The 23,723-nt window shown below is 37.3% G+C and overlaps 1 protein-coding gene across 6 annotated transcripts in view; it reads right to left on the minus strand.

Annotated features, from left to right (window-relative positions):
• Window positions 1–641: 641 nt before the first annotated feature.
• Window positions 642–23,723, minus strand: part of ARHGAP28 (Rho GTPase activating protein 28) — a 183,584-nt gene continuing 160,502 nt past the window's right edge. For 5 of the 6 annotated variants that reach the window (XM_057504055.1, XM_036880676.2, XM_036880674.2 and 2 more), the window contains 7 exons: window positions 19,866–20,063; window positions 19,411–19,524; window positions 12,370–12,426; window positions 10,610–10,734; window positions 6,285–6,349; window positions 1,747–4,339; window positions 642–1,080 (listed from right to left, as the gene is read on the minus strand). In XM_057504055.1, coding sequence (XP_057360038.1) covers window positions 4,245–4,339; window positions 6,285–6,349; window positions 10,610–10,734; window positions 12,370–12,426; window positions 19,411–19,524; window positions 19,866–20,063 — 654 coding nt within the window. In that variant the 3' untranslated portion in view covers window positions 642–1,080; window positions 1,747–4,244. The remainder of the gene's footprint in view (window positions 1,081–1,746; window positions 4,340–6,284; window positions 6,350–10,609; window positions 10,735–12,369; window positions 12,427–19,410; window positions 19,525–19,865; window positions 20,064–23,723) is intronic. The other variant, XM_036880675.2, reaches the window with a different exon arrangement.

Consider the following 23,723-nt stretch of genomic DNA (forward strand, 5'->3'; position numbering starts at 1 on the left):
CACATTTTGCATATATTTTGTTAAATGTATTCATAAGTATTTTATATTTTTCTACAATTATAGTAAATGAAAGTTAAAAAACTTATTTTCCATGTTTGCTGCCAATAGAAAAAACACAACTGATTTTTATTTAATAATCTTTTATGCCATGGCTTTGTTAAATTATTAGTTCTAATAGTTGAAGATACCCACCTTAAGCTTTTCTACACACTCATATTATTTGTGAATACAGGCCACCTTATTTCTTCTCTTCTAGTCTTTATGCCTTTTATTTCTTCATCTTGTCTTTTGTACAAGACACAGTAAAATATTGAACTTTTAAAAAAACTTTAATGGGCATGGAATTTTGTCAAATGTCTTTTCTGTATCTATTGAAAGTTTGATTTTTTAAAGTACATATTAAAAACCTGTTAGGACAAAGTGCCACATCAGAAAGAATTTAGGAAATAGCGCTTGTTTATTCAATTTACACCCCCCTGCTTACAACCATCCATCTTTACCATAGTGTTACACAGTTTTTGGTCAAGACCATTTTTGGCTGTAAGTGACGGAGACGGGGCTCACACACAAACCTTTTCCAGCCCTCCCGCCAGCACCCCGGTGCCCTTAGACTATCTGAATGTAATAATTCTCATGACAAATGCTGTTAGTTTTTCTCTCTTTATTTTTATGGATAAAATGCAACGTACATATTATACTTAACAATGAAAGCTGATGGGGCAAAAGAATCAACATTAAGTTTGAGGTGGGAGACAACATAAAACATTGGCATTATGTGATTTTTTTCAAACGAATCACAGTTTTAGAAAATTGCTGGAAAAATGGAAGAAAAGATGTTATTTTTAAACTAAGGTGTGTGTGTATGTGCGTGTATGTAAAACTGTTGAAAATACTTGAAAGAAACATTTTAACCCATGTCATGTTATTTTTCATTAAGTGACATATTTATGGAAAACAGTTGAGAAGGCCTGTCAGAAACTGTAAAATATTCAATCCCATTGTATATATTCTTTTCAGGCGTGTGATAGATTTGTGAAGAACTGTTGAAATGTGCTTGACAGAAAGAAGGGACATTTTCATCTCATGTTACTTTTCAGTTAAGTGCGATGCAATGAAAATGGTTGAAAAATGCCTGAAAGAAAAGATGAATATTATTCCCACCTTTGAGAACCTGCACTTCAGTATGGCTAAACACACAAGACAATGACTGAAGGACACAAATTCTCTCAGAGTCTACCACAGATCACAGTTACAGAGCATTTTTGACTTGAAAGCTTTTGCCAGAAATATTTTACATTATTAAAGGAATATTATTAAATGTACATTGAAACCTAACTGAATGACTTAAATAATAAGACTCAGGGACAGTTTGTAACAAAAATTGTTAAGGTCCATTATTTTTCCCCAATAAAGGCAAGTGAGGTAGTTTATGCTGTATATACATTGTAAAGAAATTGATATTCCAGTTGGTTTGAAGATGATTGATTCCAGGAATCACATCCCCAAGTGAGCTGCTTAACAAAGGGATCCTCTTTTGCAGAATGAAGAAAAAAATGCACCAGTTCTCAGGTTGTTTCTGAATAAGTATTCCCCAAATATTAATTTTCTCTAATACTTTCCTGAATATTTTTTTCCTAACTGTATACCCAGAGTACTTGGCTCTAGGTAGAGTGGGAAGCTGTTAAGAATAGAATTTAGAGGCCTAGTTCTTTTATTTGCAAATAATAACACTCTTTTTCAGATTACTGTAAGTCTTCTATAACAACTCTTGCTAAGGCAAAAATAGCTTTCTTCAGTACTTCGTGAACAGGCATTTTTGAATTTTAATTGTAGGGGTTTATTTATTCTTTAAGGGTAAAAATTAGTAAAAAGAACCTCATTACCCACACACAAATTAGTCTCCCTACTGAAAACTCTCCTATTGAAAAAACTAAGAATAAAAGTTATATCCATTGATACTGGGATTGACATGGCCTTCCATGTTATATAGTTACTTGAAAGTTGTCACATCCTTGAATATATTGAAGTGATTAATCTAAAGTTATTGACTCAACTATATCTTTGACATCCAAAACCACATAGAACTGGGTAAGAAACCCAGAAGCCTATTTTTTTTTACCTGCCATCTGTTAGCCATTTATTTAAAACTGATGACAAGTGGAATAAAGCTTAAACCCTTAGAATTTATGTATGAGGTCCTACTGTGTTCTCAGTCAGATGAAATGAAAATTCCCAAATAAAAATTAAATGAGTAGATCTGTGAGTTTTATACATAAACACATCAGCATTTAACTACTCTAAATGATAGGAACTACCATGAGAAAAATCAGTTATGGTTTCATATATTCATAGAAGTGTAAGGTAGCTAATTTGAAGAATTTCTTCTTTGTGTGTGGGCATAATTAGTGCCACTTTATGTCTTGCAACCTAACAACTACATAAAGTAAAATGTTTACCTCTGTTGATTGAATTGTAAAAACAAAAAAGTAATTTTTCAGACTCTCAAAATTCATCATGCAAATTCATGTGCTATCAGTTAGCCATACATTGCAAAAATGATGAAATGTAAGAATATGTTTAAATATAAATCTTTAAGACACATTTACCTTCCAATGGGTTTTCAGTCAAAGGAAATAAAAATTCTCAAACAAGCAAATAAAATGAATACTTCAGTTTTCTATAAAAACAAAACAAAATCCTAATGGCAGGAAATACAATTATACATGTTAAATATAACTAATGTTTTTAACATATCTAGGCATAATGCAGCATACAAAATTTTTCTTATATATATAGGCTTAAATTATTACCACATTATGTTTTGAGACTGGTAAGCAGATAAGATTTTTTCTGCATTTGTGGGCAATTTTGTCTACTGTTTGAATTGCAAGAGAGTCATTTGGGTGTTAAATCTCATTAAAACCAGTATAAATTTATCAAAATCTCAACCTGTGGATTCTAATCCAAAGCACACACTTGGAATAAATGAGACCTCTTTTCCCATTTCCAGGAAATCCTAGAGGGACAGTATCTGAGGTCTCAAGATACAAGGCAGAACTGACACCTCAGCATGTTTTAGATTTGCTCTCGATTAGAATTGTGGAGAACTGTGTTCTTGATAATTGCAGGTCTGGAAAATGGCTCTGCAGGCTCTCAATAGCATGACAGGTTTCAGTTTACCAAATATGCATGTGATTTTAAAGCCTAATGCTAATCCTCTGGGCTTGGTCATGTCCATGATTGATGAACAGAACAATATCTGCTTTTACAGCATGTACAATTTGAATATAACAGTATTTTTCAGCATTCTTGGATAAAGAACAGTTGGATAAAGAAGGTTTTGTATTTTTCAATTGGGGCTGCAGAAGTGACTACTGACAGTTGCAAAATATTTTTAAAAATGATGTATTTGATCAGGAAAGGAAATCTGTGTCTGGCACATGTAAAGCAATTCATTGAGCACCAAAATCATGATACGAAAATAGAGGCTCTGTGACTACTACGTATACAGAAGGTTATGGAAGCATAAGAACACTCTTTGTCAAACTAACCTTCCCCATGGTGACCTGTGATCATAAGAGAATAAGCCTTACAAATACAGTTTTCAATAGTTCAAGATGAAGAAATGACCATTTGCATCAGAATGGTGACAGTGATAATACAGGATGGCAAACATAACAACACAGTGTTCTTTAAGCAGAAGTTAGGTCAGAGCATAAATATTGTATGTGCAACTTAAGAAAGCGAATCCCTTTGGAGAGTAGATCTGAATTATTTTACAGAGCAGAAATTACTGATATTTCTGGCATTCTTGTTCAGAAAGGTCAATATATGTCTATAAGTATTTAAAACAAAGTCTTTTCCACCTCTTACATTTGGTAGCATTTGCTACGCAAAGAAGTGTTTCTTATCTCCAGGCATAGGACCAAGTTCATTTCTGCTGTGAAGTCAAAGTGCCAGAAATGATTAGACTTGCATGTTCAAGATTAGTCTTTCTTCTGGAAAGATCAAATCTTCTTTCCTTCACTCATTTTACGGAACCATCATGAGACAGCATCAGCTCACAGTCAACCAGGTCCTCTTCCAAAGTTCATGCTGACAATGCAGGAAGACACCATTTGGGCTGAGAAACACCAAGAGGGTTATAGGAACAAACACGTCAAAAAGCAATGTGGCTTCTCCCCTACCAAACGGAGGGTCTTCTTGGTATATAACACATGATAGCTGCCATCGGGGAAGGTACTTCAAAAACTTGATTTGGGTTTAATCACCCATTCTGCTTGAGGATTTACATGGTACACATCCAACATATAAGCATCTGGATCCAAACAATGCTGCCCTAAAAGAGAAAATGAAAGAATGTTTTTGAGAGTGCACACATCTGTGCGTGCACATGCATGTGTGTGCGTATGTGTTTGTGAGGTTTGAATAGGATCAATAAAGCTTGCTCAGGCAAAAGTAAGTAGATACATTTAAAGTTTCTTAGCAAAGCCAACATTCCTTCCTGTCTTCCTTCTTCCTTCCCTACTTTCTTCCTTCCTTTCTGACTGAATGACTTCAAATAAACCCAATGTGAAATTGTAGAGAAACACATACCAATCACATGCAAATTGAAATACCACATCATAGAAAAATACAGGAAGAATAGTTTTGGGTATAATCAGATCATTTCTATGATAATACATGTCCTCTGATGGTTTTATGGAGTAATGACTTGACCAGGACTAGAGAAGAGTAAAATTAAGTTCTTATTAGGATTCTCATTTCATTTCTTTACTATGAATGCAATGCCCATAGGCAGGGGATCTGGTAATGATACCAAAAGATCATTCCACGGGGTGAATATGTTTGAATATCTTTATGTATAGTGTGTTTGAAATGTATACTGAAGCCTCAAACAAAACCACAATATTTGATTACTTGCTTGCTTGCTTCATTCATCAAATATTTCTTGAGAGTTATGTGCCAGGCACTAGTCTAGGGGCTGGGGCTACAGCAATCCATCAGACAGTCAAAATTAATTGCCCTCAGGTTGCTTACATTCTAAAAATGGCACAAAGCAGCTGGCAAATAAGCAAGTGTAAAATGAAGGCAGTCTCATGTTGGTAAGAACAATAGAGAACAACAAAGCTGGGAAGGCACCTGGAGAGGGTATGATCCAGGAAGGTCTCATGGGGAAGGTGACAGAGTGGCAAGCACCTGGAAGAGGTGAGTGAGAATGAGCACCCTAGAGGAGAGCATCTGAAGCATGAGTCAGAGCAAATGCAAAGGCCCCAAGGCACGGTGCCTGGTGACAGGATATGCAGAGTTGGTGCTGAGGGGAAGTCTGGATATAAATTTGAGAGGCATCAGCACACAGGTATATTTAATGCAATGGGGTCGAGTGAGCTCACCAAGGAAGTTACAGACAGAGAAGAGTCCCAACAACAGCCCTAAAGCTCTCCAATGTTAAGAGGCTGAGAAGTACCAGGCAAGAGACTCAGAGGAGCAGCCCGTGAAGGGGGAGGCAAGCCAGAGGCTGAAACCAGGTGAAGAGAATGCTTCCTCAAGGAAGGGAAAGATCAACTCAGGCAGTTATAAAGACAGATGAATGATGGGATTTCACAACGTGAGCATTCTCTGGTGACCTCAACAAGGGAGCGATTTTAGTGAAGTGTTGAGGGGTAAAACTTGACTCGAGTGGTTTCAAGAGGGAACAAGAGGAAGAAACTGGAGTACAGACAACTGATTCAAGGAGTTTCTATTGTAAAGTGGAACTGAGAGATGGGAGTAGACTTCAAGGGGGCCAAGAGAGTTTTGTAAAGATGAGAGAAATTACCACATTTTTAATGCAGATAGGAATGATGAAGTTGGGAGGAAAAGCTGATGGTGCAGGAGAGAGTGGCGGGTGTGTGTGTGTGTGACTGGAGCAGCGTCCTCATCAGGCAGGAGGGGACCCAAGTGTGGAGGTGCTGGCCTTAAAGAGAAGCGTGGGCAGGTCAGCTGGACTAGGAGCAGGACAACCAGAAGACATGGCCACAGAAGGTAAGGACACAGTTGCAAGCAGAGGGAATTTTCTTTAGACTCTTTTTTGTTCCCGTTCAGGGAAATAGGAAGAATGAACTTGAGCTGAGAGTGAAAGCACGTAAGTTAAACAAAAATGGTGTCATGCTTCTGAAAGTTCCATGATGTTCTCTCCTTTATTTTGCATGAATCTTCTGAAGGACTTTCCAACTCTAAATTACAGTGGTTTCTTTTAGAGAAATCAGAGAATGTAGGAATAAACATTATTAAAGAATGCTTACCTATATTTCCTCCAATCTCATATAACCTTTGGTTCTGAATCTTAATGCGTTCTGATGAACCATGACTGAAAAAAGGAGAAGCAATATAGCAATATAATTTAAACCCTCTTCCATGATCGGAAGTAAATCTGTGGATTATATAACTATGGCAACAAAACAGTTCATTCTCCCTGGAGGAAAATACACCTCAGAAATAATTGTTATGACTGAAGTTTTTATAAAAACAACTGGTTTTTATTTTGACACAGACAATCATCTGAGGCACAGAGAGGATGGGACTTTCCAAACCAAGACGGTCTGCTGTGCTCAGCCCGGAGCCCTTGTATCTACAACTGTTGGTTCCATTTAATAAAGCAAACTGTTACTGACACATACAGGCTCGCCAAGGAGCAGCTGGATGTTTAATGTTGCCCTGTCATTGGTCACATGACTCTCAGTTCAAGAGAAGTCAGGTTGAGTGAGATTGAATGAGATTCTCTCCTCAGCCCACATCCTTATTTCTGAGCTTGCCTAATACTCTGCAAACTGTGTGACGTTGACTTCATTGAATGTCTCTGTCCAATAATAAAAACAAATCACCAAAAATAACTCCCCAAATATTACACAATCTGATGTTCTACTTTCCTTTCTGATGTTCCAAGCCTTTGCTATCATTTTCTTTCTGTTGAGAGAACTTCCTTTAGCTATTCTTTATGGGTAGATTCGCGAGTGACAAAAATTCCTTAATTTTCCTTTGTCCAAGAATATACATATTTCCCCTTTCCACTAGAAGAATATTTTTTGCTGGATATAGAGTTCAAGGCTACAGTTCTTTTCTTTAGTACTTCAACAAATGTTATGCAACTTCCATGTGGCCTCCACAGTTTCAGATGAAAAATTCACTATAATTTGAATTGAAATGAATTGCTTCTCTCTAGATGCTTTCAAGGTTTCTGTCTTTAATTTTTATGAGTTTATATTAATATTGTTTTGGCATGGATTTCTTTGGTTTGTCCTATTTGGGTTCACTTAGTTTCTTGAATATGTAAGTTTATGCCTTTTGCTAATTTGGGAAGTTTTCAGTCATTATTTATTCAAATACTTCTTCAGTCCCACTCTGTTTTCTCTCCTTCGGGCACACCAATGATACAAGTGTTAGCTCTCTTGTTACAGGTCTGAGAATCCCCGAGACTATTCATTATTTTTGGTCTGTTTTCATTCTGTTGTTCAGAATAGATAATGCCATTGATATGTCCTTGAATTTACCAATTACATCCTCTGTCGTCTCCACTCCACTATTAAGCCTATCTAATGGGTTTTTAATTTCAGTTATTGTATCGTTCAGTTCTATAATTTCCATTTCATTCTTTTCTGTAACTTCTATTTCTTTGCTGAGATGTTCTACTTTTCACTGGTTTCAAGGGAATTTGAAATTGCTTGCTTTTTTGGATGGATGCCATATAATCATTGTCAGACAATTCTAACATTTGATTCAGTTTAGTGTTGGTAGACAATTTAGCGTTGATTGTCTTTGCTCATTCCTGATTTTCCTGGTTTAAGTATAATGAGGGATTTTGTATCATATCATGGACATTCTGGCTATCATGAGACCCCAGATCTTATTTAATCTTCATTTTTTGGTAGGCAGTCCTCCTGCTGAGGTTTAGCAAGAGGTCTGGGTGGGTGTGTATTCCAGCTCTTTGCTGGGCCTCACTGCCATCTGCCCGGGGAAGTGGGGCACCACCCAGCACTGTTTCACTGCCTTTGATTGGGGGTGTCAGTTGAGACCCCTGCTGGGCTCTGCTGCTACCAGGGAGCAGGGGAGAAACAGACGGTTGCCTCATAGCTCTGTTCTGCTGGGTGAGCTCAGCTCCTCCTGGGCCTTCCTGGCTCTGTGGGAGGAAGGGATCCTGATGGTCAAAGGACTGCCTTGCATTACCTTGCTCAGTCTGCTGTTGGGCGGCGGTGGAGACTCAGCTCGAGTCAGGGCACTACTGGATCACCACCTGGTTCTGTTGGGTGGGGCACAGTAGGTCAGTGGCCCTCTTGGTCCCACTGAAACCAAAGGGGTGGCAGTCTGTTTTATTTCTCTTGGTGTTTGGTGAAATAGGGTAGGTATTGCCAAAATGTTTTTGGAAGGCAAGCCACCCTTTCTCCAGGATTTTGGCTAGAGGGAGCAAGCTTTCCTTGGAGCCGGTTTTCCATCTGTGCCTGTACCAGGCTGGAGGTCTCCGTAGCGTGCTGCCAGGGATACTGGAGGCTGGAAGGAAGCCCAGGAAATCACTACGATGGGATTCCATGAGGCCCCATGTCTCCAGGCCGTCCGCACTCACTCATTTTTCTACCTTCCAGAGCCTTACTGTTCTGTTACGTCCAAGGTTTCTCAGCTGTGAGAGGGAGGACCTGGGAGGAATGAGATGCCGCTCCCCTTTCATTACACAGACACAAGAGGTGATAAGCAGTCAGCCAGAAAATAAGTCTCTAGTGAAACAGGCAAAAATGGACCAGGTTACAACTTTTAAACTGGAAAAGGCCTCAGTTCTAACTAGTAAGAAAGTGGACAGGACAAGATCTTTTGATGAAACTGATACAAGGATTTAAGTGGTTTGCAGTCATTGGTTCTAACTTATTTTTATTAGAAACATCTTCTTTCTACTAAAGGTCTACATGAGAGTACACACACAGTTTGCAACACATATAACTAGGAAGCTGTTGGATGTCCAAATCCCTCCAAAGGACTTTCCAGTCTCTTACTACTGCCTAGTGGCAACTATTTAGTGTCTCAGTTGTGAGGAACCAGCAGCAGAGAGGAGTAAATGTTCAGGGCTCCTGTGGCCTTCTACTTTACGTAAGCTTTGATTTTATATATTTACATTATATATAAATTTTATATGTATAGAAATATATATTTGTATATACATATATATAAGCTATAAATTTTATATATAAAATATAGTTTATGTATATTATATACGAATATATATAATCTCATATATATATAACATATATTTAAAACATATCATGCACATATCATAAATATACACCTTGAATTTTCACAGTGAATACCCCATTCAGCAGTCCCCCTATCTAAAAAAGGAACTTCTTAGAAGTCACTAGTCACACCTTCTCAGTCAGTTATCCCTCTGCCCTCAGAGAAAGCCACCATCCTTGCTTCTAGCACCATATATTTCTTTTATTGGCTGCTCTTTTTTTATAATTGGAATTTTTTTTGAGATAATTGTAGATTCACATGTAGTTTTAAGAAATAAAACAGAGATTCCTTGTACTCTTTGCCCAGTTCTCCCCAATAGTAACATTTTGGGAAACTATAGTATAATGTCACAGTGAGGATACTGACATTGATACAATCCACCCATTTAATTCAGATTTCTTATTTCATTTACACTCATTTGTGTATATTAAGTGCAATACAATTACGTGGAGGTTCTTTCACTGACCACTACAATCAAGATACAGACCAGTTCCACCACCAGAAGGTCCTTTCTGTTATCCTTTCGTAATTGGTCCCATCCTCCTCCCATGATCAGCCCTCCCCAACCTCTGGCAACCACAAATCTATAGTCTATCTAAAATTTTGTCATTTCAAAGTGTTATTAAATGGAGTCTTACAGTATGTAAATTTCTGCAATTTTTTTTCCCGACATGGCTTTCCTTTTTTAATATGACTGGACAGCTTCTTTTTAAGGGTATCTGTCAGAGTTTTACCAAAGCCCGTCAAACTGTACCAGTTGTCTAATGAATAGATTTAAACTAGTGGTTCTCATCTTTTGAAAATCTCAGGGCAAACTTTATGCTTGAATAAGCATGTCTAAACAATAATTATCATGACTTATGTTGTTTTAAGGTGACTTATGGCAGACATGCAGAAGTATTTTGATCAAAATACTTATTTAGTAGCATGAGTAGGAAAGCAAGAGCTACAATATCCATTTAACTACATAAACTCTGTCTTATATGGCAGCTTAAACCACAAAAGACACTGGGATAATGATATTCCTCTATCAAGATATCTACAAAACTAACTTGTTATATATATATATTTTAAATAAAATAAAACTCAGTAGCCACCTAGAGGGAAGATACTTATTAAGAATCTTATTTGTAGAAATTCCTTAAAAAAAACCCACAACAACTTCTCTGTTACTAACAATTCTATGGACTACTTAACTTCTTTCTCTACTTTTGACTTTTCATCTGCTGGTAAAGTCTCCAAATTAACAGATTTTAATTTTTCAAAAAGGCCAAATTTCTAAATGCCTGGTAACTTGCTCATCTAAAAGAAGTTCATCTTCCTTGTACAGAGACCTATATTTACTTTTACTTACCTGTTCTCATATTGAAATTTCGCCAGTATGTCTTTGGCTTTGGTTTGACTATTGAGTTGAATGGCCATGGACACCTTAGAGAGAAGTGGAGCGTGGACCCTTATGACTCCTTCCGGCACATCAGACTGAGAATGAGGAAAAAGGCAGTTCATTCTGTCAGACTAGGGTGAAGAGCAGTTCAATGATTCCACTTAAGAGACGTGAAGCCCGTGTTATTCTGACCAGTATTTAACCAGAATGAAACCCTGTTTTCTTTTTATCAGGAGATTCACTAATGACTATCCTAATCTGGGCTTTTACTATAATGCTTTCCAATAATGACAGAAGTAAATCTGGGTTGTGACAAAAACCTAATGTTTCTATCAATGCATTTTCTTGAACAATGTAAGCCTACTTTAAGCAGAAATCTGTATTTCAATATATGTTGAGAGATCAATCGAATGAAAATTTTAAGGATCGGTTAAAAAATATGGCTTTTCAAATATCCTTTTTTGTTTAGTCAGTGACAATGAATGGTTGGCCCAAACTGAATTTCTCTGCTTTCATAGGACAAGATTGGCCTGGGGACTTGAGGCTCTTGTTAAGTGAAATTTTCAAAGAACAGTGCTATTTAATTAACAGGACTTTCTATTTTATCAGGATTGACTGGAAAATTCCTTTTGTTTCAAGATTTTGAACATTTTAAAAATTAATCCTCTATCTAGAGATGAACAGAAATAAATTTCTATTTGGGAATATGGCTACTCTTTACAATCATTTTCAGTTTGAACATTCTTAAAGGATGGAATTGCTGATGTAGAAGGTTTATGTGGATCAACTAAATACATATCTTGGAAGGAACGCATCATGGGTTGAATTGTGTTCCCCAAAATGATATGTTAAAGTCTTATCTCTCAGGACCTGAGAAATAATCTTATTTGGAAACCGGGTCATTGCAGATGTAACTAAGATAAGGTCTTACTGGAGGTCATACTGTATCCAATATGGCTGGTGTCCTCATATGAGGAAAGACTCAGACGCACATACACAGTGAATGCCATGTACAGATGGAGGCAGAGACTGGAGTGGTGCATCGACAAGCTAAGGAACACCAAGAATTGCTGGCATCACCAAAGGCTAGGAATGATGTCAGGAACAGATCCTTAGAAGGAAACAACCAGGCTGATACATTGATTTTGGATTTTTAGCCTCTGAAACTGTGAGAGAATACATTTCTATTGTTTTAAGCCATCTACTTTGTGGTATTTTGTTATACAAGCACTAGGAAACTAATACAAAGTATTTTAAATCAATGTCAATTCTTACAGACGTTTCTACTATTACACACAAGACAGGAAAGCATGCCAGGGAATAGATATTGAGGGATTTGGACTTGGGGGCAGAGCACCCCTGGGTTCACTGCAGCCAAGACCACATTCTTAAAATGCTCTTTTGGGCATCTTATGTCCTTCTACTTCCAGCTCTCTAGAACCTTCTGTAAGATAAATTCCATAGTCCTGCCATTATTGAACCAGTGATCATATTAATCCCATTTTCCCTATAACTTCCTATAGTATTCACACTTGTGTCCAGAATGCTGACTGCACATTTTGAGTCATCAGTTATTTGAGCTGCAACAACCTCTTTCATGGACCACCCTGAAAATGTCAAGTTTGAAGGATATATTATGACCAAAATTATACACAGATAATGGTGGATGTAGCCAGGGAATACTATGTAGGGAGTTAATAATTAGGTAGAAAAGGAAATTGTTTTCTTACCAGTCTTCTTGAAGAGGGTGATTTTTGTAGTACCTTCGAAACTTTGGGACTTGTAACCTAAATAAAACACATTTAGTCCTTAGGATTAATATTGGGAAATAAGTGTATGTTGCTGTTGGAAGTATAAACTGGTACAGTCTTTATGGAAAACATTTTGGCAATATTCATCAAATTATAAAATGCATATACACTTTAACCCAACGATTCCACATTTATAAATTTATTCTGTAAATATACTTCCTTTGTGAGAAATAATACATCTGTAAGTTTTTTCACTGATGCATAAATCTTAATAATGAAAGATTTGACACAATCTGTTAAACAATATGGGATTGCTTAAATCAATTACAATGTGTCTACAGAATGCCATTAAAGAGGCAAAGAAGGCTTTACAGACTCATATGGAATCATCCCATATTTTCTTAAGTCTGTAAAGCAAGACACAGGACAGTGTTTCATTTATGTTATCATTCATGTGAAAAAGGCGAAGAACACTGGTAGACAGTTTAGCTAAGCTACTCTATGGTACTGCTGCCCCAGCATACATTTTGTTTGGTCAAGGGACCTGCAGGGGCCCTAAACTAACACTAGCCCCCTCCTGCACGTGCATGCCCCAGAAGGCAGCCACAGAGTCAGAAGCAAATGTAAGATCCTGATATGACTTCCCCAAGAGCCCTGTGATCAACTGTCTCTTCCATATCCCAGGGTCTTCCCCTTGTGTGCCTCTTAGATAAGACCCCCCACCCTGACACTTTAGGTTTCAATTGACCAATCTGGCCTTAGCCTGGCCAAAGGACCCTTAGGTTATGTCTCCTACAAGCTGTTTGCAAAGTTCCAAAGACAAAGAAAACTTTTGTGCTCTGAACGCTGGGGAGAAAGGATTTGCTTATAAAGTTTCCTGCTTGCACAGAACTATTCTGGGATTTATGTGCTAGGATGGTGATGTCGTATGGTAGCAAGCACATCTATGGAGAGAAATTTGATAATAAGAATTTCATTATGAAGTATGTGGGTACTGGCATCTTGTCCATGGCAAATACTGGACTGAACACAGCTTCCAGGTTTTCATTTGCTCTGCCAGGACTGAGTGATTGGATGGCAAGAATGTGCTTTTCGGCAAGTTTAAAGAGGGCATGAATATTGTGGAAGCCACGAAGTGCTTTGGGTCCAAGAATGGCAAGACTAGCAAGAAGATCACCATTGCTAACTTTTGACAAATCTAATACATTTGACTGGTGTTTTATCTTAACCCCTAGACTATTTCTCCTACAGCTTAAAAGAACACCCCTTCACCCCCTCTCTTGAAACATCCCATAATCTTTGTGCTCTTACTGTAGTTATTTGGGTCCCATATTTTCCTTATCCCCCTCCAAGTCTGGCTGGATTGCCAAGTTTATCATTATGAAATAAAAACTTAAACCACAAAAAATGAAGAAGAAATTAAGACATTCCCAGATAAACTGTGAGAGCTCATTGCAAGCAGACCTGCTCTACAAGAGTTGCTACAGATAGCCTTTCAGGCTGAAGAAAGGATACTAGACCTACTCAAATCCACATGAAGAAATAAAGAAAACCAGAAGAGGTAACTGCATAAGTAATTACAAAAGGCAGTACTAATGTGGTTTTTTTATTTGTTTATAACTCGACTGTTTTTTTCTATCTAAGTTAAAAGACAAGTGCATAAGCAAGAATTATTAATGTATCTTAATGGGTATACAATATATAAAGATGTAATTTTTAGCTATAGTAACCTAAAGAAGGGTTGGTGCAGGTACATATGTAGGAAGTTTTTCTATACTATTGATTTTAAGGTAGAACTAATATGAACTAGATTGTTATAAATTAGGATACTTGTAATACCCAGAGCAACCACTAAGGAGATGATTAAAAAATATATAGTAAAATAAACATCTGTTTCTTTCAACAAAAATAACAGTAAAATAAAATGGTACACTAGAAAGTATTCTACACAAATAAAGGCAGTAATGGAGGCAATGAGGAACAAAAAACACAGATGAGACATATAGAAAAAAGGATTCAAGGCAGAAATAGTTCTGCAACAGTTATGAGACTTCAGTACCTTATTGTAATAAATGATAAAATGACTAGTCAGGAGATCAGAAAGAAAAAAGAAAATTTGAACAACACTATAAACTAGACGTAACATATATCTATGGAACACTCTACTCAACAGCAGAATCCGTTCTTCTAAATTACACATAGAACATTGTCCAGGATAGACAGTATGTTCAGCCACAAAAAAGTCTCACTGAATTTAAAAATATTAAAATAATACAGAATATATTCTTCAACCACAATGGAATGAAATTAGAAAACAGCAAAAGAAGGAAATTTGGAAGATTCATAAATATTTGAGAATTAACATACTCTTAAATAACCAATGGGTCAAGGAGAAATTAGGAAACACTCTGAGATGAACAAAAATGAAACACAAAATGCCAAAATTTGTAAGATAGAGTAAAAGTAGTGCTCAGAGGAAAATGTATAGCTGTAAATACCTACATTAAAAAAGAAATATCTCAAATCAAGAACCTAACCTATCATATTAGGAAACTAAAACAAGGCCAATAAACTCAAAACAAGTATAAGGAAGGAAATAATTAAAATTAGAATTTTAATGAGGACCAGAGAATAGAAAAACAATAGAGAAAAATCAGTGAAACAAAAGTATGCGCTTTGAAAAGATCAACAAAATTGACAAACCTTCAGCTAGACTGACCAAGAAAAAAGAGAAGATTCTAATTATTAATCAAGTGGGGATCAAGTTTAATTAATTATACTAATTAAAAATTAAGTTAAGTGGGGACATTACTACCAATCTTACAGAAATAAAAAGGATGATAGGGAATAATATTAATGATTTGTATGTCAACAAATTAGATAATCTAGATGAAACACACAAAACCCTAAAAACACACAAACTATCAATACTGGCTCAAGAATAAATAGAAATCTGAATGGAACTGTAACAAGTAAAGCTATTGAGTCAGTACTCAAAAAGATTCATATAAAGAAAATTCCAGAACCAGGTGGTTTACTGGTGAATTCTACTACACATTTAAAGTTTTAATACCACTTATTCTTAAACTTGTCTATAAAAAATAGAAGAGGAAGGAATACTTCCTAACTCATTCCATAAAGCTAGTATTACCCTTACACCAAAGCCAGATGAAGATACAAGAAATAAAAACTACAAATCAATAGCCCTTATGAATGCTGATGCAAAAATCCACAACAAAATACTAGCAACCTGTCCAGCACAATACTAAAAGGATTATATAACTTGGCCAAGTAGGAATAATTCCAAGAATGTAGGGTTAATTCAGCATATGAAAAATGAATCAGTGTCATAAAGCCTATTAATAGAATGAACAAAGAAATGATAATCTCGATAGAGAAAAAGCATTTCACAAAATTGAATACCTTTTCATGATAGAAACCAACAAACTAAGAACAGATTGGAGTTTTCTCAAGGCCCATCCATGTTGTCATAAATGGCAAGATTTCAAGGGCATTATGCTAAGTGAAATAAGTCAGACAGAGAAAGGCAAATGCTACATTATCTCTCTTACATGTAGAATCTATATACACATATATAAAATCAAGCTAATAGATACAGAGAACAGATTGGTGGTTGCCATACGCAGGGGGTGGGGAGGGAGAAATGGGTGAATTATTTTTGTTTTTAGTTTAAATAAACGGAATGAACAAATAATAAAAAGAACAGATAAGAAAAATCCACATATAATAATATGGTGAAAAATGGAAAGTTTTCCTCTGAAGATCAGGATCTCTGCTCTTGCCTTCTTATTTAATATTCTATTGGAATTCTAGCTGGGAAAATTAAGCAAACAAATAAATGAAAATAAATAAAAGTTATCCAGATTGGGAAGGAAGAAGGAAAATTCTTTTAACAGATAACATTACATTATATATAGAAAATCTTAAAGAATCTACACATACAAAACCAATCTTTTACAGCTAATAAATGACTCCAGAAAAACTGCAGGGTGCAAATCAATATATAAAAATTAGTTGTATTTCCATGCTCTACGCATTAGTCTTCCAAAAATGAAATAAAGAAAACAATTCCATTTACAATGGAATAAAATACTTGGAAGTAAATATAATCAAGCAAGTGCAAGACTTGTGCAATGAAAACTTTAAAAGATTGTTGAAAGAAATTATAGAAAACCTAAATAAGTGGAAACATAATCCGTTTCAATGGAATAGAAAACTTCATATTATTAGGATGGCAATACCTCCCAATCAATATACATTTTCAATGCAATCCCTACTGAAATTCCAACTACTTTTTTGCAGAATTAGGAAAGCTGATCGTAAAATTTATACAGAAATTATGTGACCTAAAATAACCAAATTTACTTGAAAAAAAGAGTTGGAGAATTCACATTTTTCAATTTCAAAACTTGCAAGGAAGCTACAGTAAGAAAAATAGTGCGGTGCTGTCATAAGGGAAGACATATAGGCCACTAGAAAATAATTAAGAGTCTAGAAATAAAGTTATACATCTATGGTCAATTTTTTACAAGAGGGCCAAGATCATTCACTGGGAAAAGTAGTGTTTTCAACAAATGATGCTGGGATAACTGGATTGCCATGTGCAAAAGAATGACATCTCATATTATATACTAAATATAACTCAAAATGGAACAAAGAGGTAAATATAAGATTTAAATTATAAAACTCTTAGGAGAAAACACTGAGCTAAATCTTCATGATTTTGAATTTGACAAAGGATTCTTAATGACAACAAAAACATGAACAACAAAAGAAATAGTAGATACATTTTTTTCATAATAAAAAACATCTGTGTATCAAAGGACACAATCAAGAAATTGGAAAGACAACACACAGAATGGGAAAAATGTTTTAAAATCATACGTCTGATAAAGGATCTGTATCTAGAATATATGAAGAACTCTTACAACTTAATAATAAAATGCCAACCCAGTCAAAAATGGATAAAGGAACTGAACAGACATTTCTCCAAGGAAGATACACAAACGGCCAATAAGCACATGAAAAGAAGCTCAACACCATTAGTCATCAGGGAAATGCAAATCAAAACCACATGAGATTTCGCTTTATATCCACAATATGACTACAATAAGAATTCTGATAATAACAAGTTTTGGTGAGGATAATGAGGAATCTGGATCTTCACACACTGCCTCTGGAAATGTAAAAATAGTGCAGCTGCTTTGGAAAAGTCTGGCAGTTCCTCATATGATTCAATATGAAGTTGCTTTATGACACAGCATATACCCAAGAGAAGTGAACACATGTCCATAGAAAAACTTGTATATTAATGTTTATAGCAGCATTATTCTTAATAAGCAAAAATGTAAACAACCTGAATATCTGTGAGTGGATGAATGGATAAACAGTATGTGGAAATCTACATAATGGAATATTATTTGGCCATATAAAAGAAAGAAGTACCAATACATACTACAACCTGGATGTACCAGAAAAATATAATGCTAAGAGAATATAAATAAGCAAGTCACAAAACACCACATATTACATGAGTTCATTCATTGAAAGTCCAGAGTAGGGAACTCGAGAGTTAGAAATTAGATAAGCTGTTGCTTAGGACTGGTGGGAAGAAATGGCTTGAGGTGGTTTAGGAGGATAAAAGCCAAAGGGGCCAATATTTTTGAGGTGAAGAAAATGTTCTAAACTTGACTGCATCGATGGTTGTATATATCTGTGAATATACTAAAAAACACTGCAGTTTATACTTTAAATAGATAAATTTTACCATATGTCCTACATTCTCAATACAATAAAGTTTTTTAAAAAATGAGGGATGTAAGAACAAATTTTAAAAAAAGAATGAAGCACTGATACATGCTACAATACAGATGAAATTTGACAACATGCACGAGTGAAAGATGTCAGACACAAAAGGCCACATATTCTATGAGTCCATTTATGTGAAACGCCCAGAATGGAGACAAAAGTAGATTAGTGTTTGTCAAGGGCTGTGGGGAGGGGGTATTGGGGAGTGAGTGCTTAACTGGGTGTATGGGGTATATTTTAGGGATGGTGAAAATATTCTGGAATTAGTGGTGATGGTTACACAACACTGTGAATATACTCTTTGCCTTTAATCAATAAAGGAGCACAGGCATTCATTATGATTGTGATAAATCAATTAGCAATACTCCCACCTTACTGCCCTGACATTTACTATTCCTTTCCCTGGATGATCTTTCCCCTCCATGCTCCTTCAAAATGCTATCAATCCCTCAAGATGTAGTTCAAATGTCACTTCCTCCATGAAGTTGTCCACAATTCCCCCTATTGGAGCTTGTTTCTTTCTCCTCTGTGTGGTTCTGGCACTTTGAGCTACTAGTCTAGCACTTAATGCATATTCATGGTTCTTGTATACATTTGTCTCCCACATTAGTGTGTAAGTTCCTTTAAGAGCAAAGTGAATTTCATGTAGCTCTGCATCCTAAAGGTCAAATGAAATGCCTGACATTCATGATCACCCTCGAATTTAAGCAGTAAAGAAAATTATTCTAAAACCTGTTTCCATTCAGCACCTCCACATAAACTGTGTTAAAGCAAAAGTTTTAGAATGCAATGAATTTACACAAAATAACCCAAGAATTTGGTAATATTTTATAACAATCACCAAAGAAATTGTCCTCTAACATCAGACATACTGTAAACTAGATTACCCTTAAATCTAGTTCACAGGCACTAAAATGTTGACTTTCAGCCTTTGTATTTTAGCCTTACGTGCTTAATAGAATACTAAGTAATCTTCATGATAGAGATATTTGAAGAACTTTAACCAAAAAGCATATAATTCGACAAAAAGGAAAGACCACCCTACTCTGCTATGGATAAAATTTCCATAGTGTTTATAATCACAAGACTGATACTTTGTGAGGATATGAAGTTTCAGTTCTAAATCACAAACTCCTCTGTGCTGTGCTTTGAGAAAGCAACACTATTCCCGCCTCCGTTTGCTGTCATTACCTCTCGCTCTATGGTTTTCCTCCTGAGCAGCTTTTTGACACTAGGCAGCTGTTTCTTTAACAACATGGTGGCTTCATTCATTCTTCTGACTTGAGTAATTAAGAAAGATGGAACCTGGAGAAGAAACATAGCTTGACTAGAAGGAAAACACTCGAATTCAACCTGCCTGGTAGATGTTGCCTTCAGATATGCTAACTCCTTCCAGCCACTCAGCATCCTGGAACCAGGAATGATGGCATTTGTCCTCGTCAAGATTAGAGAAAACGGTTAGGATTCTGTTTAAGAGGAAAAACATGTTCAGAAGCAGCCCTTAAAGAATGTATGAAGATGCCACGGGACTGTCTTCTCACACATCCTCCCTGTGACTAAGGGGCTGCTTGCTCCGGGGGCCCTGACACTTCCCGGGCCCCGGCGGACCTCTGGAGTGACCACACAGTCACCACACCATTACTCACCTTCCACAAAATTTTCTGGTACTTAAGCATCAGGCGGATGATGTGGGCTGCGGTGTTGGCTAACAGTAATTCTTCATAATCAGAATGTTTGCTTCTGCTGAAGAAAAGGTTTGGTGCCATTACAGTAGAAATGTTCCATACACTCATTCGGTTTTTTGATTCGTTGGCAATCACTTTATTGAAGAATGTCATGAGGGCCTAACAAGAAACAGCATTGTGTGACACTACTGTAAACCATCAGAAGGCACCACTGGTTGCTATCACTCATTTCTATACCCGTTCACTGTGCCTCTGGAAAACTGCAGGACTACAGAATGGCTAAGTGTGTCATATTTCCCCTTTGATTGCTGAAAAGTGCTACGAGAAATGGGAACCGTTTTATTCAGTTCTCTGGCTCATAAAAGTAGCTCCATTTCTATGGGGTTTATTATACTGTTATTTCTATAAATAATAGTTTGTACTTTCTTACTTTCTTTTGTCCTAAACAAGTTTGACAGATTAAAATTAAGTGGTAATCTAAGAAGAGAAAACACCACAGCTCAAATAAACACGATATGCAGTTTTATTGTGGAAGAAAAGTAATTCTAAAAACTTCCTTAATTTAAAGCATTACTATTGAAAACTGTTTCTTTGGGGAAGGAAAACGTATTTAAGAAAATGCAAGTACCTCATTCCTAAGTCCAAATTAAACTCAACTGAAGTATTTAAAACTTTTACTTTTTTAGTGTCATTTTTTAATTGCTTTTCAATTTTGGCATCTTCAGTGGACCAAAAGGAAATGCTTACATGCAGCTGTTCTCAGCATTGGAAAAACAAATTTTTTTTTGAGAAAACTTAATAGAAGTTTGGCTAAAAAAAAAATTCCCAGAACATTTATTTCCACAGTCTTGATAAAAGACCACAATCCCATGTATAAAAGTACACCACTGTATTTAAAGGCAAAATTACATAGCAAGAGTTTTCCCCAACCCCTTTTACAGAGAAACTTTAGAAAGGAATTTCCACCTCCTGATAGTTTTACATTCATGTCTCTCAGGCACTGGAAGACCCACCCCATCTCATTTTCTCCAGCTTCTCCAGCTAAGATGTGTGTTCACGGGTTGTACGTGCATGTGTGTGTGTGTATGCAAAAGGCTCATTTTACCTACTTGATGGAGCTGAGACAATGCTTTGGAAAGAAGTTACCCCAGGCTGATGGAAAGGCCAAGCCAAAGGGAAGCTAGAGCTAGCTTTCTTTTCTAAAGCTCTGGCATTTTAAAATTGCCACTGTGGCTTCCTGAAACTCAGTGGTTTTGTGTTCACTCCTGTACTGAAAGTCTTCCTGTTCAGGTCTGGAAGGAAGAAACGTGGGAGAGGGAGAGAGTGGAGATCTGGGGGCGCCATACACCCAGCTCAGCCTTTCAGAGGAGCCTGCCCTGCGGCTGCCAGCCCGTCTGTCCCTGCTGGGAACCGTCTTCATGCTCCTGAAATCTGTGCTGGGGGCTGGTCTGCTCAGTCTCCCCTGGGCCTTCCACAAGGTGGGTGGGTGGCCCTGGCTTCCCATCAGAGCTGGTCTCCTTGGTCTTCTTGACCAGTGGGCTGGCCAGGCCACCTAGCAGGGCGTGGTGGGAGGGCTGTGCAGCCACCCCATCAAGAAACTGTACTAGGCCTGCTTCATCATCAGCCTGCTCATGATCTCTGTGGCCTTCCTCAGGGGTACCAAGGCCCTGGTGCAGAAGCTATGTGACTTCCTCCTTACCTGTGCTCCCCCAGCCCTGCAGCCCTGTACACTGGCCAGAGCTTCACCCTTGCCCCTGTCCACCATGTAGGAGATAAGATTCTAGAAATACACGAGCATCCTAAGCACTCTGGCTGCCTGCTGCCTGGCCTTGCTCTTTGTGGTGCAGTACTATCTCAGGCCTCAGGGTACAGCCCACCAGCCCCACCCCACATTGAGTCTTTCCTGTTGGACCTCTGTATTTAGCGTCTTCCCCACCATCTGCTTTGGCTTTCAGGAAACATTTGCTTCTTCCTAGAAACTACCACCTATTCACCACAACCACCACCACCACAAAAATTGTCTCAAAGCAAAATCCAGTTTGCAAGGGAAAGTGGTCCAGGGCCAACACCACCCTCTCAGCTCCTAGCCTGAGCTTTTTCTTCCCTTCTCCATCAACTGGCTCCTGTTTTCTGTTTTGTGAACCATTTTTTTAAAATCCTGGAACTTTTTTGGGGGGAATTTGAATTTAATTAAGGTAAATTTTCTGATAAATTCCTTGCTATCCAATTCAAGAAGCAAAGAAATCTGGCTGGAGAGAGATGTTTGTACTACTTATAGTTAAACATCTATCATGAGCCAGACACTGCTACATGGTTGACAGGTGAAAGTAAGCCAACCTTTTTTATTGAAATATATTTGACATAACACATTGCATAAACTTAAAGCCTACAACATGTTGATTCAACTAATTGTCATTGTAGTGATAGACCTCTGCCACATCACATAATTATTTTTTTGTGGTGGGAATAATTAAGATCTAGTTTCTTAGCAAGTATGATGATTACTACATTGTTGTCTACATTCACTATACTGTGTATTAGATCTCCAGGACTTACTTGTATACACTAGTTGCAAGTTTGTACTCTTAAGAAACATCTCCACTCTTCCCCCAGCCTCCAGCCCTCGGCAACCACCATTTTACTACATTTTTATGAATCTGGCTTTTTTAGATGCTACAAATAAGTGATAGCGTATGTTATTTGCTTTTGTCTGTCTCACTTATCTCACTCACCATGTTTTCAAGGTCCACCCTTGTTGTTGTATGTGGCAGGATTTCCTCCTTTCTTGTGGCTGAGTAACATTCCATTGTACAGACCACATCTTAATCCATTGACAGGCACTTAGGTTGTTCCCATATCTTGGCTACTGTGAATAATGCTACAATAAACATGGGAGTGTGTGTATCTCTATTTCCACTGGTGTATATCCAGAAGTGGAATGGCTGGGACGTATAGTAATTCTACTTTTAATTTTCTGAGGAATTTCCATACTATTTTCCATAGTGGCTGCACCCATTAACATCCTAATGGACAGTGTACCAGAGTTCCCCTTTCTTCACATCCTCACCAACACTTGTTATCTCTTGTCTTCTGGATGTCAGCCATTCTAACTGATATGAGGTGATATGCACTGTAGTTTTGATTTGCATTTCCCTGGTCATTAGTGATGTTAAGCACCTTTTCACATACTCTTGGCCATTTGGATGTTTTCTTTGGAAAAATGTCTAGTTTCTCTGCCCATTTTTTCATCACGTTGTATGTTTGCTGTGGAGTTATACAACTTCTTTATATATTTTGGATATTAGCCATTTACCTAATACATGATTGGCAAATATTTTCTCCCATTTTCTAGGCTTCCTTTTCAAGATACTGTTGCAGCAGGACATGCTCTATGTGATCAAGCTGGATGCAGGCATGCAGTCTGGACCAAGGAGAGGCCCACGTTCCTCTTTGAGCAAATACTCATCTTTAGTGAGCAGCTCAGGTAGGGATTCATCCGTCTGTACAGCTTGCTCGAAAGGAATATCAAGATGAATTCCTTGGTCCTGGAGGAGAACATGGACAATGACCCCTGCAAGTCTGTGCTCATGAACATGGAGACTGTGCAGTAGCTCAGTCTGCAAGCTGCCAACACTCACATACAGCACAGGACATCCATCAAGTCCTAGCAACACAGTGAGACCTCTTAAATGCATGACAGGTGCCCACTGAGGACCCATGGGAAGACAGGAGAACAGCTGTAGTAACATCCCAGCCTGCTCGTGTTCCTCAAGCCAGCCCACGCCCCTAAGTTTAGACACTTAGCAGAACTTGAAATTT

This window comes from Manis pentadactyla, chromosome 6 (genome assembly GCF_030020395.1).
Source record: "Manis pentadactyla isolate mManPen7 chromosome 6, mManPen7.hap1, whole genome shotgun sequence".
Taxonomy (NCBI): domain Eukaryota; kingdom Metazoa; phylum Chordata; class Mammalia; order Pholidota; family Manidae; genus Manis; species Manis pentadactyla.